The following is a 17176-nucleotide window of genomic DNA, read 5'->3' as shown; positions in this document are numbered from 1 at the left end:
AGGCGGCGGCGGCGGCGCCCTCCTCAGGACGGCGCGGCCCCGAAGGAAAGACTACGGCTCCCGGCAAGCAGCGCGCGCCCCCGCGCGGGCGCGCCTCTCCCGCCACGGGGCACGCCGGGAGTTGTAGTGCGACGGGCGGTGGCGCCGCGCCCGGGAGGGTTTGGGGAGACGGGAGGAGGCGCCCTATGCCTTCCCCGCCTGAGGGACGGTGGCAGCGGCCGCCCGGGAGTGTCGTGTGTGGGACACGGAGGTGGCGGTAGCTGTGGCGGCGGCTATGTCGCCGCAGCCGCCAATGTCACGGCGATGCTAGGCCCCAACGCGCCGCCCGCCAGCGCCGCCGCCAGGGAGCTCCGTGCCGGGAAGCGCTGAAAGGGGCAGGGATGTTCCCGGGGCTGTTACGGCCCAGGATAGCGCAGCGGGCTGATGGTTCCACTTTAATTAATGCAGGTCCCCTAGCGGTGGCCTCGGTGCCGCCGCAGACCGCGTCACTGCGGGTGCGGCAAGCAGCGGAGCCATTTCGCTGTGCCACGGGCGATGCCGCGGCAGCCACGGACACAGCGGCGGCCCCGGGCCGGACAGGCTGCTGGTCAGCCACGGTGTACGGTGCGACAGACACGTACATGAGATTGTGTGGCACCAGCGGGCCCGCACACCCTCAGAGGAGCACAGGGTGACGATGGCAGGAGAGGGAGCCCCAGCAGCACCCACCAGGCTGCTTTCAGGCCCGTCCCAGGAGCATCAGCCCAATAAAGGCCCATTTCGAGGGGCACAGGAGCACAGCGGCGGGTGGGAACCCAAATGAAGGACTCAGAGAAAGGAACACCCTGTCCAGCCCCATCCCGGGAGCCTCAGCCCCGGAGCACCTTTAGGATTAGGGGTGCAGCTGTCTGCAGGGGTGTGGGACACAGGATGAGATGCAGGGGAAGAGCATTTGGGGATTGCACAGGACTCATCAGGGAGTGGTTAGGGCAGGAGCCAGGGGTGATCTAGGGCACACAGAGAAACAAGTATCGCATACAGGAACAGAAAGGGCCAGTCATGTGTCAATGGTTTGTGATGATTTGTCCATGTCCTGCACCTGATCGGCGTAGCCTGTCGGGTCTCCTCATTAAACTCCTTTTGCACTTTGCCCTGCGTGAGGAACTCGTGGTCAGAGCACCACAGGGAGCTGCTGCTGGGGGCTGGAGAGGCCGGGATTGAGGGGCAGCCCCTGGGCACTGCCTGAGCCCAGCTGCTGGACGGAGACACCCTGTACACGTGTGTAAATACTGCTGTAATACACAGAGGCTCACTGTGCACCTCTGTCCTGCTCAGCTGGAGCAGAGAGTGGGGTGAGGCTGCCTCTGCTGAGTGGGAGGGCTCTGTGTGGATGGATGTGTAATCTGTGTCCGTGTGTATTTGCTTAAGTGGTGCATGTGTGAATTTGTGCATGTGCCTGCTGGGAATACAAACTCTGTCTGGCTATTGCTTGGACATGGGCATGGGGCTGCAGCAGCCTCACCTCTCTCAGGGTACCAGATCTCAGATAATTTTGCCACATCAAAAGATACATATATTTGTGAACATACACACACTGGTGTATTTCACAGGGTTCCGTATTGAAGCACAGCATTTCTACCCATTGAATTAAGATAGATTAAAGCAGACAGGCAACAGCTTTCTCCCAAAGCATTTGCACCAAAAAAACAGTTCTGCTTTTCTTTCAGGGATTTCACATTTCTTGCACCCTACCTAAGCACATCTGTAATGCAGCAGGAGGTCTGGTTACAGTATTGGTTGGCATTCCTGATATACCTTGAATCAAATTAGCACAGTTATGGGTGGCAGCAGAGATCTCCAGGTTCTCCTGGTTTTGATGAAAGTCTGGTTTCAGATGCAACAGAGCTAATGCAATGCAGGTACAAGGATGAATTCCTGTTTCCTGTCTCTCTGCTCTTCTGCTCCCTTCTCCCCACCAAGTACATATTTTCAGGCACGGTGAACTATGTTCATTCTGCATGTCTTGTGATAACCTACCCTTAACAGCCACCACAGATGACTCCTTTTTGGATCACAGTCATCACCTGCAGGCAAGGATTTGCAAAACTTGTGTGGGGTGAGGCTGTGAGGCAGCCTACCAGAGAGAGAGGCAGGTCCAGGCTGTCTGGGTCTGTGTGATCACAGAGCAAGGCATGGAAACAGCAAAAAGCACCACCAGAGTTCCAGCTGTCTGAAAGCAGAGATACCTGAGACCAGGCTGACATCAGGTGCAGGTAAAATTAAGACAGAAGGTAGCTTCATTTCTGACAACAACTTCTGAAGCCCTGAGAGTTTTTGTAATCTGAGTTAATTCAACTGGAGGGAATTTACTCTTAAACCAATACAAAATTTTGAGCAGAATTTTTCTTCATGCAAAAGCGAGGCACACCCTTCAGCATGTTTTTAAACACAGCCTGAAAAGATAACAACAACAGTGAAGGCTGACAAATGACCCTGAGCTGAGGTAGGAAGAATGGAAGTGGACAGAGTAAACAGATCAGCCATCATGCTGTGATTGGGTTAAATTCGAGTTTAGGCAAAATACCCCTGGCTCTTGTTTTCCCCAGTGCAATGGGATGCCAGAAAATGGTATCACGATAATGCAGCCCTTTCTAAAAAAGGCCACGGAGCCAGACTGCTGACCATATTTAGCTCTACTAAGTTGCAATTGGCACCAGCAAGCCTTGGTTGTCACCCACTGACATTTTGTTCAGCCCTGAAAATGAAAACAGTTGCCTGCAATGTTTCAAGCCGTGAGAGTCACTGAGGACTCACAGATGGGAAAGAGAAAGATAAGGCAAAGTATCAAGTTCATCATGATTTAGGATCTCAAGGCCACCACAGCCAAAAGGGTTGTTCTTGAGAGGTGGCAGCAAACAGGAGCAGAGTCACAAGGGATGTCTGCAGCCACATGGGGTGAGCACCCACCAGGGAGGAGCAGCACCTGCCCCATCTGCACCCCTGAACCTCACTGGCATGGAGGACCTGTCCATACTCCCCGTCAGTACGAGGTGCTCACCATGGGAGTCACAGTGAAATGCTTTGATGAGTCCGTGCCTGCAGTAAAGCTTGACTGCTCTCCTTTGCTCCCCCAGGCTTGGCTGAGGAAGGGTGGTGCTGGGAGCTGTACCCTCAGGCTTACTCTTGGTGGTTGTTGGGTCCTTTACATTGTGCAGTGGAGAGATTGAAGCTTGGGAGTCTCCTGGGGGTCCCCAAGAGGAGGGCAGGCACCTTTGCCCAGCTGCTCAAGTCTGGGCCATTCCCACTTTCCTCTCCTTGTGTCCACCCTGCCTGGACAGATCAGAAAACCACCATTGCTGTCTGTGCCAGCTGCTGCATCCAGTGACAAGGGAAACTGGGTGACAATTCCAACTGCAGAAACCACAAACTGGTGTGGGCACTAAGGGGAGATAGCTTGTCAAGGGCAAACCTCCATCAGAGAGCAGCAGGGAGCTGACACAGGACTGGGGAAGGGGTTTGATCTTTTCCTCTCATGCAGGGAACACGGGGTGCTATTGGTTCTGCCTCTCCCCTTGTCTCCAAAGTATCACTCCAGGAGTGACAGAGTTAACAAATACAGTGGAGGAGACAGCTCTGTAAGCTGAGCTACGTGGTCACATGCACAGGTTTTATTTTTAACATCCCAAAACTACTTGATGTTTCTGCCTGGGCTTGCTCCGTGTCCTTCTGTTCTCTTCTCTTTCTTTGTGTGCAGTTCTCCCTCACCCACCTCACTTCAGCCCAGCTGAGCACAACCAGGAGAGAAGTGTTTGGTACGTGCACAGGGACTCTATGATCAAGGTAAGGCTTTGTAAATAGAGTTGGAGGGTTTTTTGGACAAACCTTGATGGAATGAAATGGTTACTATAGCAAGCTATGAAAATCAAGACATCTTCAAAACAGCCTTAGTAATTAAGATGAAATAGAATAATCATGAGATGTCTTAAATGACACTCTAAAACAGAGGCAGCTGGTAACTGTGAGCACTTCTGTGACATACTACTCTAAAAAAAACCCTCCATAATATATTCAGTGAATTAGCTGTAGTTTGCTGCACTCTATGCAGGATTTAAAAAAACCTAAAATGCTGATTGTAAGATGGGAGCTTCAGCAGCAGATCAGATGATAAATCAAAAATTCAATTTCTGTTATTTTCAGGAAACTCAGAGAATACAAGAATATACAGTACGGGTCAGAGGAAAGGCAAGAGCAATCTCATGGCAAAAGTGCTTATACTTAAAATTAAATGAGTTTTGTAGATTGAGACTGCAAACTTTATGTTGGAAATCTAGACTGAATGAATGATGGAGTAAGAATTGCAAGAGTTAAAGGTACTACTGTACCATTTAGTCTTGTGACTGCTTAGCAATTTTTATTCATTAATCTCTTTTATTTTTATTTTATGACTTAGATCTTAACCAGTAGCTCTGAGTTTCTTTATACTGGGCACCTTTCAGAAAAGTATGTTAATGAGATTGTTACCAGAGCATAAAATAGAACCCGAGCCCAAAGAGAAAAAAAACATGGTTTGGACCATTACCCTCCTTTTTTTTTTTCCTTAAACTGCAACCAAACTGGACCTATTCTTTTAAAGCACTTGTTGAACTCAAACCAAAACCAAACCCATTTCCTAGTTACCAATGCAAAGTGAAATTTTGCTTGACTGTGTCTACCAAGGACAGCACAGGGATCCCTGACAGGTCTGAGGAGCAGCAGAGCAGCTCCATGTCACAGCCTGCTGATCTGCCTGTCCCCCACAGGACTCCCCAGCAAGCCCAGCACATGATGCTGATGCTGAGCTTTCCTGCACTATGCCACCAGCCCAGGGAACCATTTCAGCACCTGGAATTTTGGGTGGGATTCTCTCAGATGAGCTATGGCTACATTGCACCAGGTAGGGAGGAGCAAGAAACATTGCTGATCCAGGTGTTTTAGTGGGGAGTGCAGTGCAGAGTTCCAACCAGCAATGCCCTGTGTTACCTGTGCCTCACTGCTCTGAAGTCTCCCTGCTCCTCCTGTAACAGCTTTAGTGCATTTCACCAGACAGAAATTGCACAAGCAAATTTTGGTGCCAGTTTACTGCCTGTGTGCAGCACAGATTTTCCAGGCAAGGGGGAGGCCTGATGGTGCAGCAGCTTCTCTTGATCTCCATGGTCCTGCATGTGAGGTGTAGGGAGCTGAGGAGAAGCTGATGTGCTGTTCTGAGAACCTGAGCAACAGGCATGCTCTGGAAGAAAGACAAGGAACGTGGATTGAAGTCCTTGCCCAACTGCTGCACTATACTTATTTTTTCAATATAAAGCAATTCCAACCTGTTCAGCAGCTCTGAAACAGTGTTTATTGCCATGAAACACCACAGCCTCACCCAGATCATCCCCAGGCAGGAAATACAGGCAGTAGCTCCCTAATTGTCACAGCTTCATCCTTCCATTGTTGGGCTTATCCAACAAGTCAGTTGTTTCACAGAAAATCTTACTCCTCCTCATGTCTTATGCTAAGGACTTAAAGTTCACCAGCATTGCTCTGGAATCAAAGTGCCCCTGTAAAATCCAAATAAACTTGTTCAAGGTCACCTCAAAAGCAGGTCTTGTTTATGCTCACTATTAGTGTTATTGATGAAGATTTCATCTGCACCTTTAATTCTCCCTTTCCACCTGCCCTGAGCCGTACCATACCCAGCCTGCCTCATTTAAAGCTTGGCTGGCAGTGAGTATTGTACAAGGTCAGTCTGAAATGGCAACTGCAGAGCAGGAGTGCCATCAAGGACAGTGACCCACTGTGCTGAGTGCCAAGGGGGTCACCCAAGCTGTAGCTGACCCTGCTGTGGGTGTTGAGGTGTGGAGTTCGACTTATTTAGAGGTCCCCATGACTCCAGGTGGCATTCTTGGATTTGCTTTTTATTTTGTGTCTAAGGAGAGGACTTAAGAAAACTTGGGCTCCTAGGATTCATGTACAAATGCAATGCACTATGGTTTCCAATGGCATAGTGATTTTGTCCTCACCTCTAAGAAATAAAAATATCTATTTAGCAAAAGGAGACCCAAGCCTGATTTCTTGACAAGGTTGTTAAGCAAGTAGTGATTGAGGAAGAGCAGTGCATGAAAGGAAAAGAAAATCACTAGTTAAAGAAGACTTACTTGGTGTCCTAGAAAATGTGATTCTATAGCTGGCTCTGCCAAAATTTTTGTGCAGGAGGCATGCAACTGCAAGTGAAACATAAAAACCTGAGCATCTCTATGCTTGGCATTTTTGCTTGGCATTTACATATTTGTGTGAAATACTATATTTAATTCTATATATTTTTATCTTTCTAAACTTTATTTCTACATCTGCCAAATAGAAGCAATAGTATTTTTCAACCTCAAGTGCTTCTCTAGTATTGCAAAGATAAATTCATTATTGTGAATACGATCAGATCTAAGATAGTAAATATACTGACATGAAAATTCTTATATGGTAAGACAATTCCCCTCAAGATTTCAGTATAATAAAGATGAGATAAATGCTATATACTGGGTAACAAGAGTTAAAAGAAATAGAGAACATTGCCCATCTGCCCCATACACTTCACCAAAAGTATTCACATTCCTTCTGTTGAAACATTATATATAACTTCAGCATTCTTGGCTCCAGCATTTGGATGTGAACTTTTGTGAGATTTTTTTAGGAGCTTGTTATCATGTTGTAAAATTTAGAAATTTTGCAATCTCATCTCAGAGGCACTCTTTAGGGTCATTATCTGGGTTTCTGGTGGCCCTTTTGGATATTTCTTCAAACTGGGAGGTATCCCTTGATTCTGTGCAAAGAGCTCAGGTACAATGTATGACCTTAGTATGTCAAATGGTCAATCACATGCCAAATGAGAAAATACTTGTATTATTTTGGCTCATTGACTACAAATTAATTAAATATATGTCTTCTGAAAATAAATTTTAATTGGTTTATAAACTGTAAATTTTTATCACTGAACAGGCCCACTCCAGACACAGACATAGCTGCAGTTAAAATAGCAGCTGTATATTTTTAAACCTTACTTGATTTGCTGTCATTATGGTCTAAAAATATTTACCAAAGTGGACAGACTATGGACTGTAATGTTCATTCTTTCCTTACACAGTAGCTTGAACATCATTGAAGTAATAATTTCTGGTTTGTTTGGATTTTTTGTTTCCTAACCCAGACCTGGAGAAATTTTGCAAGTTGCAAGGAATCAAGTGTACAAGTTTAGAGAAATGTTTTGTCACCTGACTTATCTGTGTGTCACCTGCCTCTGGATGTTACGTATCAAACCTACTGAGGCAAAAATTATAAACTTTCTGCTGAGTGTTTTGAGTTTGCAGTTGGTGTACTTGCAATAATACCATCAACTAAACCACAGCCAACTAAATTATCAATTAAAATACAGAGCTCCTAATTACTGGCATGTCAGAATAGAAGAAGCATTCAAACCCTGATAAATATCAGAAAGAAACACTCTGTCCCTTCTTCCTGTCCTCTATGTTCGCAGATTTGACAATGAGAAGAGAGGAATAGATATCTTTTGTCTGAAAAGAACAGCATATACAAGTTAGAGATGAGGTAAACTAAACTAAAAAAAATGCCTGAATAATGAGGAAGACTGATTCTGCATCTGAATGCTGTGATAGGGTCACTTTTCATAAATAAAGCATGTATTTTCTTTCTCTTCACATGATTTGGACAGGGTTTATTTCAGCATACAGCAATGTGAAAGCAAGCTTCTCTGCCATCAGTCCTTTCTGTGTTTTGGAGAACAAGAAGGCCTATGCCTCAAATGTAGGGGTTTTTTTTAATCAACTATTTCTCCCCAAGAGTTACTTTTGCAGTGGAAAGTATTGTTCACACAGTCATGTTTTTATTGCAGTGTAATGTACCCAGCCTTTCCTCTGACCTTATGCAAGTCATGGCTGGGACTATTTTTAGAGATTATATTTGCAGCAAAATGCTACAAGAATGAGAGCAGCAAGGATGCCACCAGTGTGAAATAAATCCGTCTGTATCTCCTGCTTCTCTGAATCGCATAAATTAGATGTAACTAAGCAGCCTAAAGCAGGACAGGTGCCACCCCAAACCACAGGTATTTAAGGGCTTGGTGTGGTTGAGGTCACCCTGGCTAGCACCCTGATGTCACCTCTGTGCAGAAGCCAGCATTTCCTAAGGCAAGGCAGGGATGTTATAATGGGAAGTCACAATGTTTTATTTTCTGCATTGCTATCTTGAGCTCTTTCCTTGCAAAGGTGATGGTACTTTATACTTGAGAGTTCAAGTTTGTCTCTGAGTAAAGGGACCATCAAGGGTGTGTGTTCCTTTACTCTGCAGGGCCAAGAGGGAATGGGGTTGATTCATTAGGAGGGTAAGCAGGTATTGATCAGCACTGGAAATTGCAAAAGATGGAACTAAGTTGTGTTGAGCAATTAATGCACACCTAATTTTCAAATATGAGTGTTGGTATTTAGTGCAGAGACCCACAAGCATTGCCTTTCCCAGATGTCTTTCCTTCTCCAGTATTGTTCATGATTTCCATGCCAGGGTGTAAAGGTCTGAAAGATATGAAGTTAAGAGAACACCTTCAAGAAAGAGAGGAAGTTCTTCATGTAGAATCTCTTCCCCAAGCCTGAACCCACTTCCTCTGCAGCTCACCTCTCCCCACAGCTAGGTCGCTTAACCCTGGGTTTGCAAAAGAAAACACATCTAGGTAAACACTACTTTTCTTGAACTTGTTTTCTTTACCCTAAGAAAAATAATACAAAGTCTAAATTATTTTACTACCAATTCCTGTCTTTTCTCAGAGCCTAGTGAGAGTCTACTGGGCCTGTGGTAGTTCTTACTGCATGAAATGGCAGGGGAGGAGGAAGATTTGTCAAATTTTTTTCCTATTTTCACATAAAAAAGAAAAGCACCCTGGGTCCTGTTTGAAAACAAAACTCAAGTTCCTCCTTATTGTTAGCTTCTTTCTTTCCACAAAGATTCACAGTGATTCCAGACCAAGGCTGGAATGCACTAAGCTCCTATAGTAAGGAGCAGGAAGTGAAAAGCTGGGATGTTTCTACTTGCAGCAGGTCTTCTATGGGCCAAGTTACTGATAGCAGTTGAAGGTATCCAGGGAAGTAGTGACTGAGCAGCCTCTAGTTCTGTAAGCCAACAATTGGAGTTTGAGGGTAAATCAGGAAAGCAGAGAAAGAAGGCCAAGGAAACTAGCTCTTACCCAGGCTGTTTTCCACACTGGAATAATCCTGAAGATAATCCTCACTCTTGACCTTGGTGATGTAGAGCAAAGGGAGGTTCACTGTGCAACATTCATGTCTTTGTGGGGAGATGAGAAGAGGCCTAGGCCAAATCTAGAGAAGAAAAAGGAATGTCATTTTTCCTGCTCAGTGTTGAGGAAGTGGGATGCTCCTTCACTGTGCCCCTAGCAGTCTTGATTTCAGCAGCCTGGTGAAATGCTGGGACAGAAAACAGCTCATACTCTGGCTGCCTGAGCTAAGGAGTAAAGATCTTGTGTGCGTCTGTGCTCTACCAGGCCAGGCTGTACCCTGGGGCTCAGAGGTGATACGTGGCTGCATGGAGCTGGCAGTCACTTTCTCACCGCCTCATCCCCACCAGAAGTGCATGTTCACACCTCATGTGTGGAAGCCAGCTATGGGCATGGAGGGTCTGTGGCTCTCCTCATTCCTTCAGACAATAACTCTTGCCTCTTTGTCTTTGCCACTCACAGCACCGGGCCCAGAAAGCTCCCCCTGGGCAACACAGGCACTGTGAGCGATGTTTCAGCCGGCACTGCCGCGCACCCATTGAGATCTCCGTGTCCTGCATGGTGATCAGCTGCCACCTCCACTGCGGGGCCACCTTCCACATGTGCAAGGAGGAGGAGCACAAATTGCTCTGTCCCTTGGAGCAGGTGTCCTGCCTCAATTCAGCCTATGGCTGCCCTTTCTCCATGGCCCGCTTCAAGCTGGGGAAGCACCTCCAGGTCTGCCCAGCCAGCGTTGTCTGCTGCTCGATGGAGTGGAACCGCTGGCCAAACGTGGATTCAGACACAACGCTGCACAAGAATATCATGAAAGAGACCTTGACTGAAGAGTGTCTGGACACAGCTTTGGCACTCAGAGACCAAAAGATACTTTTCAGGGCTTTGAAAGTAGCTGAATTATTTCCAGAGTGGAGGAAAAAGGATGAACTGGAAGAATTAATGGATCAGGCCATGGGTGGGGAAGCAGGTGCTGTGGGAAGAGCTGCCTGTGGTTCCCAAGAGGGCAATGACCAGTGTGAGCTTAGCCAACGTGAGCGGGAAGATTTGGCAAAGGACAAAGAGGGAATGGATCTGGGGAGTTACAAAACATGGGAGAACATTTTCAGCAAAGAGCTTCTGGCTTGCCAGGTAACAGGCTCAGCAACCAGCACAGGACAAAAGACGGAGGAGGCTTCCAAAAAGACAGCAGCAGCTTCTCATGCTGCCAGCTCCACAGAGAAGGCAAAGGAAGGACCTGATGGTGCAGAAGCAGGAAAGGGCCAAAAGTCTGAACAAGTAACACCAAGTAGAGAACTGAATGGACTGGCTCCCTGGCAAGAAGGGGTCCTGGAGAGGCTGAAGAAGGAAGTCGGTGTGGCGGATTACAACATGTATCTGGTCCATCACGGGGGAATGCTCATCCGCTTTGGCCAGATGGCTGCTTGCACTCCCAGAGAAAAAGATTTTGTCTATGGGAACTTGGAAGCCCAGGAGGTGAAGACGGTCTACACCTTCAAAGTGCCAGTGAGTTACTGCGGCAAAAGAGCACGACTAGGAGATGCACTGGGCCACAAGATGCCAACTTCAGACAAGTCAGTGGATACCTCAGAACTGGGAATAACCATAGAAGATCTACCTAAGACAAATATAGTTGAAGCCACACTGCTGTGTGCTCTGGAGAAAGAGCTGAAAGGCCATGAGATCTCTGAAGCAAGAGGTATCGATGGACTCTTTGTGGATTTTGCGACACAGACATACAGCTTTCCTTTGGAGCCCTTCTCCTCCAGCGCAGTTCTAGCAGATATTCTGGATGAAAACAGCCCACCAGAGCTGCACATGGAGCTCTACACTGAATGTGTAACCAGAAGACACAACAAAAGCAGTTCAGCTTTCACGTTCACTTGCAGTCATTTCTTTAGGAGGGATGAGTTCCCATTCCACTTCAAGAATGTGCATGCTGATATCCAGTCATGCCTGGACGGATGGTTTCAGCACCGCTGCCCACTGGCCTACTTGGGATGTCCTTTTGTCCAAAATCACTTCCGCCCCGAGGGACTTAAGGCCAAGGTTATTTACAGCAAGCCTCTCAAGACATTTGCTATTAAGCCAGAGGTGGACACCCTTCTTGCTGAACCGGGCAAGTGTAACTTCATAGTGGATAGTCGAGGGAGAAGCAAGGACTTGCTGAGCAGCCTCCCAGTGGAAGTGCTCAAGTACATTGCAGGATTCCTGGACAGCTTCAGTTTATCTCAGCTATCACAAGTGTCAGTGCTCATGAGGGACATCTGTGCCACTCTTCTTCAAGAGAGGGGAATGGTCCTGCTGGTCTGGGAGAAAAAAAGATATTCCCACGGTGGTGCTTCTTGGAGAGCTCGCAAAAAGGCAAGTGACTGTGACACTGGGAAAAAGAGTCATGAGTTCGCTCCAGATAAAACATGGGAATGACAAGAAAAGCTGCATCTAAACATGCAGATGTGGGGAAGGTTCATAAGGTTGTGAATTTGCACAGGGGTTTGTTGTCAAGGCCCAGGGCTGTAGGGTGCAGTACATCTAACAAAAGGATGAAGGTGTAACTAGACTTTTTCTGAAAGTCCCCACCCAAGCTCATCTTGGGTAACCCCTTTGCATGTTCACCATTTCTAGGCACTGAGAACTAAGAATTCCTGATATTTAAGTACTACCATCCCCATTAAAAATGGCAGGTGATAACTAAAGCAGCAAAACCAGCAAGTACGAGGTACATAACCATACAGACCCCATTTTCACTTGCTATGCCAGCTCTGCACCATCAGACGTTCATTGCAGTGTCCAGAGTGGGTAATGCACACCCATTGTAAGCATAGACAGGCATTTAAAATCCTCATTTTGTCTCCCTAATTCCTGTCCCCTCTCTTGCATTAGGTCTGGCAGTTCAGCAGCCTGTTCTCCAGAGTTCACAACTGGCAGCGTAGCGATGTCCCGAGCATGTCGGAGCACCTGAGGAATTGTCCCTTCTACCAGGCGGAGCACAGGACAGACCCCGTGCTGCTGACGGGCATGAGCGAGTCTCGGGAGCAGACTCGAAAGACTTTGGTCTCTACTTTCAAGCACAGAGTCTGAACAACTTGCTTCCCCTCTGCCATGCTCCCTTCAGGGCTCTGAGATGAAGATTTGGGGATTCAGGTGTAGAGACTGTTGCTTCCAGCTCTCCTTTGGACGTACAAAATTGGTTTCTCCCTAGCTGCATTTGAAACCTCTGCATTTTTTTTCCCTACATTAATTTGTTAAAGCTTCAAACACTGCCTACTAACTTCACATGCTTTCTGTTTTCTGTTCCTGGTTTAATACAGCATCCTGAAGAAAGCAATGAGGATCTTGTTTGAAAACAGCATTTTTACATCCTTGAAGGTAGGCTGCTGCTCCTTTACCATGTGCCTGAGATAAGCAAGAGCAGTTAATGTACTTAGCTCAAATAAATCTGAAACACCTTAGTTTTGTCTGGAAAGCCAAGTTCTTGGAGCACAAGTAGATGCCCTCCTGGCTGGCAGACCTAGGGACTGCTAACCTGCTCTGAGACATGGGCAGAAGAAAAGGACACCTCAGAATTACATTAATTAATTAGAACTCCAGTGAGAACTTGGGAATTCACTGCACAGCCACAGACCATCATTTAGGACCCTGACTAAGGCAAGCACACCTAGCTGAGTGCAAGCCTAAAGCTGAGCTCATGGGAGCATTCAAACCAAACCAAAGCAAGCAAACTTGTTCTTTGTTAGAAGTAACCAAGTGGCAAATAATTTCGGAGACTCAATTGATTTTTTATATTTTCAGGTAACAACTTTCTGTGTTTTATCTAAAAATTCATTAAAGCCATTAAAGAATATTTTAAGTCATTTTCAGAACACCTTACCAACTCAGTTTTGCAGTTGTAAATTGCAAATTCTAATTGTAAGCAACTGAAAACAGGATGTCAAAGAAATAATATTCTTTCCCATAAAAGAAAAGTAATTCAGTAACCCATTCAGTAACTGTATGGATAACGTTTGCTTCAGTTGAATGGTCTGGAGCATAGAATCTTTTTTTACAGAGCAGAAGAGTGATTAGAATTTGGTTTATCTTCTAATAAATACGCTAGCTTAAACCAGAATGGGCTTGTTGAGGCAACAGATGAGAGAAAACAGGCATGTTACCAGCAGTTACACTGCTTGAAACCATTCCAGTGGTGCTAGTCAGAAATGCCATGGATGTGATGGTGGGTGAGATTCCTCTGAAACAGCCATAAATTTATTTGTCATTTTAGGACAGCCTCCAGCCACGGCACAGCCACAGGCCACTGACTCACCCTCTTTCTTTTTTAAGTTCATAGCCAGAAGTGTGAGCTCAGGAATGAGGTCTGGCTTTCATCTCTCTGTCTCAGACAGGAGAACCTTGCTGGGAGCTGGGATGTTTGCTGGCCTGGACCACTGCTCCTCTCACCTGGGCTGGCCAGGTGCAAGCTGGCTCAGGCAGATGGATGGAAATGTGCTGCCCTTGCCATCCATGACCTGGTGCAGATGTGGGATGAGGTGGCCATGCAAGAAGGAGCCCTCTCTTACCCAGAGAGGTTTCTGATGCACCTGAGCTGAGTGCTTGGTAACCAAAGGCATGAATTGCATGGTGGCCCAAACCACCCTGAGTGCAGCTCAGCCTTGCCTACACTTGCAGCTTAAGTGCTCCCTGTGAGATTTTTAACCATGTGAGAATGTTTTCCATCTCCAGACACACACCCTCAGGACCATACAGTCTGAGCTGTGAGGACAGTGGAATGGTCCCAGGAGCAGGAAAAGCAACAGTTCTTTTTCTTTTTCTTTTTTTTTTTCTTTTTCTTTTTCTTTTTCTCTTTTTCTTTTTCTTTTTTTTTTTTTTATGCTACTCTATTTTCTGCCCCTAGAGATCCTTTCTGGGAAGTCTCATAATGCTTTAGACATGAAAATAAACTTCTCTGCACAGGTATCCTGCAGAAAACACAAGTAGCATCCCAGGTTTATGAAGAGGAAATGGAAGGAAATGAGCACAGGGAACCTAAGCTGGGCCAGGAGCATTTAGAACCACTCAAATCCTTCATCCTGAGGCTTAAGCCACTGCACAAAAACAAACTGTCCATCCATTAAAGCTGCTTACAAAAACTCACCTGCCCTTAAAACATTCCATAACATGAGCTGCCCAATATTATCTCCTTGTTTTACATAGCAAAGTTGACAGATATTAAAACATACAGCCAGAATTCCTAGACTACTAGGTCTCTAGAAATACCTAAGAGACCTAGAATTCCCAGGTCTCTTCGTCAGGAACTCATTCTTCACTTATCATGTATCTGATTTTGAAAGATGCTGAGCACCCAACTGTTGCTGCAGACCACAATATCTGCAAATGCATGTCCAAAACTTGGGTGCCAGAATCTATGCTGGGTGCTTGAAAATGGAGCCACTTACTTTTATGGACAATTTGGGGAGGTGGAAGAAAGGTTGCTTAAATAATATGGTCTCAGAGTAAGCCAGTGTTGAAGGCTGGCAGGAGACCATGAAAAATTTCAGCCTGTGAACAATCTCTCACATGATCAGCCACTTTAGCTGCTGCAAAGTGCTGTGGCTGTCCTGAAATTTTGGCCTATGTTAGGTGTGAATTTGGCTCATTTTACCTTTAGTGACAGTGTCACCAGCACCGCTGCCATTCTGCTCCTGGCTGCCTTCTGTCAGTTCAGGGGATTTTGTTCTTGTCACTCCCTGCTCCTGGAGATGGCAAACTTCAGTTCCAGCCTTATTAAAATGGATCCTGCTTATTCCCTCCACAGAGGGTGCATGAGTCAGCCTTCAGGGGAATGCAACCTTTGGAAATGCAATGGTTGAGGTCAGAGTTAGGAATATTGCAACCTCCACCTCATGGGATCCGTCAGGGTGTGCACAGAACATCCAGGAGACTGGATCATTTCCCTTCTGGCTCATTTCCCTTCTTCCCTACAGGGCATGCTGGAGAGACACAGAGTACTCATTCATAGAGAGACATATTTGCTCCTGTGAATATATAGGTGTATTTCTGAAAAACTGTAAATTTGATTAAGTAACCTTCAGCATATCCAGTCAAAGCTGAAAATCCACAGCCAAAATCTTCAGGTTAGTCTGGTCAACCTGATCTGGGAGAGGCAAAACTGTACAGGGAAGGAGACATCACCCTTGCATTTCTGCACACCCACCTGGCCAATGTCAGCAGGGAGCTGCTTCTCACTTCATCCCAGCCTTGCCAGGGGTGGAGAGCTGTGGGCTGGTGTCAGATGCAGTTTTATTCATCTCAGGGTCATGCCAAGCCAGCTCAGTGTTGGTGGTCCTGCCATTAGCAGAGTCAGCAGAAGATTTAGGAGCTGGAAGGAACTGAATTTTCCTGCACTGTGTGTCTTGGTGAGCACAATGCTGGCTTATTTAAAAGGTGAGAGGCTTCAGTTTGGGTTCAGCAAGTCCTTAGCTCCTGGTCTGAGTTTGTAATTTGGCAAAGAAAACTTTGGTTAAATCTCAGCTTGAGTAATTTGATTAGGAGAAACTGAGCATGTGGTGTCTTTCAAAATAGTCTATTGTTTTGGCAGGGTCTGAACTGGAAAAGGGGATCCAATTCCAGCAGAGCATTGAGGTTGCTCTCAGTCCAGCCCCCACACTCTGGATCTTCATGACTTTGATCTTGTTTGTGCTGTCCACAAGTCCTGTGAAGTGCAAGAGCAATACTCCACACACTCCATCCAGGCTGATGTGTCTTGCAGTGTTTCCTCTCACTGGAAAATTGGAAGTGAAATGAAGGCATCGTGGAAATCAGAAAGGTCAGAGCAGGGCAAAAACCTCATGACAAGAGAAGACAGGAACCAGAAAAGGTACTGGGTTTGGATAGAGAGAGCTGCCTCTTTGTAGGTGGTGTGAGGAGAGGCAAGAGGAGACAGCTGAAAGGGCTCAGGAATGAAAGGAGTTGGGGTGTGCTGCCAAAACCAGAGGTTTTCTGGACAGAAGCATTTCCTTGAGAAAGACTCTGGAAGTTCCCAGCTGGTGCAATACAGTGACATGGGGCAGAAGATCATTTTTAAGGGGTGAAAGGGCAAGTGACCTGCTGACATGTATCCTAAGTCTGGGCTGAGGGAAGGAATTTTCTGATGGACCTCCAACTCCCAAAACTGAGAGAGTACAGATAAGGTGAAGTTTATCTGAACAGTGCCTGTTATTTTGGGAAACTCTGTAACTCCTTGTTGCATTCTTAGGAATAAAAATTATTATGGTATAAAAAAATCCATTCAAATTCAGGTCTTAGTTTGTTTTCTTGACTTCATCACATAAATGTGTGTTTTGCCTTCAAATGAGGTGTGGCAGTTCCTGTAGTCTCATATTCATTATGCTCCTGTCCTCTGCTCTGCTCTTCACTATCATTTTCTTGGTTGAAGACTTTTATTTATATATGTTTTATATTTATTTAATTTTAACAAATATTTTTACGTTTGACCTCATCTTCTTTGCACAGCCACTTTCTCCTTCCTGGTTCAGTTATTTACTTAAATGAAAAACTATATCTTCTTTTAATTTCCATTTTCCAGATTGATGCTACATTATATCTACAAACATATGAAGAAAATTTTTCTCCTTACCCTTCACCTTGTGGCTGTTCATCCAGGTAGCTACAGAGCGGCTTTTTCTTCTTTGCTTTGCATGTTCCAGAGACACTGCACATCTCTGTCAGAAATTCTGAGCATCTTTCTCATACAGTTTCCTTACCACTGCATTCCACACTAAAGAGTCTCAAATTCCTTGGGGTTTAATTTTTTTTGAAACAAAACGTGCATAAGCAGTGCAGTCTTATTCTTATTTATCTTCCCACTGAATTTATATGTAAGGAAATTATGATCACACACTCCAAATTTATTTTTGA

General features: G+C 45.8%; 1 protein-coding gene across 1 annotated transcript; it reads left to right on the top strand.

Moving 5' to 3' along the window:
• Positions 1-3013: 3013 nt before the first annotated feature.
• Positions 3014-16507, top strand: FBXO40 (F-box protein 40). Its single transcript, XM_054270066.1, has 4 exons — positions 3014-3819; positions 9752-11647; positions 12167-12652; positions 15858-16507. Exons 1-3 carry the CDS (start codon positions 3811-3813, stop codon positions 12362-12364), a joined length of 2103 nt encoding a protein of 700 aa, XP_054126041.1. The 5' UTR covers positions 3014-3810; the 3' UTR covers positions 12365-12652; positions 15858-16507.
• The last annotated feature ends 669 nt before the right edge of the window (positions 16508-17176 follow it).

Source organism: Melozone crissalis, unplaced genomic scaffold (genome assembly GCF_028551555.1).
Source record: "Melozone crissalis strain CALT ecotype California unplaced genomic scaffold, PUWL_Pcris_2 ptg000008l_1, whole genome shotgun sequence".
In the NCBI taxonomy this organism is placed as follows: domain Eukaryota; kingdom Metazoa; phylum Chordata; class Aves; order Passeriformes; family Passerellidae; genus Melozone; species Melozone crissalis.
The sequence above is the reverse complement of the archived record's forward strand: the minus strand, read 5'-3'. Positions and strand labels throughout refer to the sequence as shown.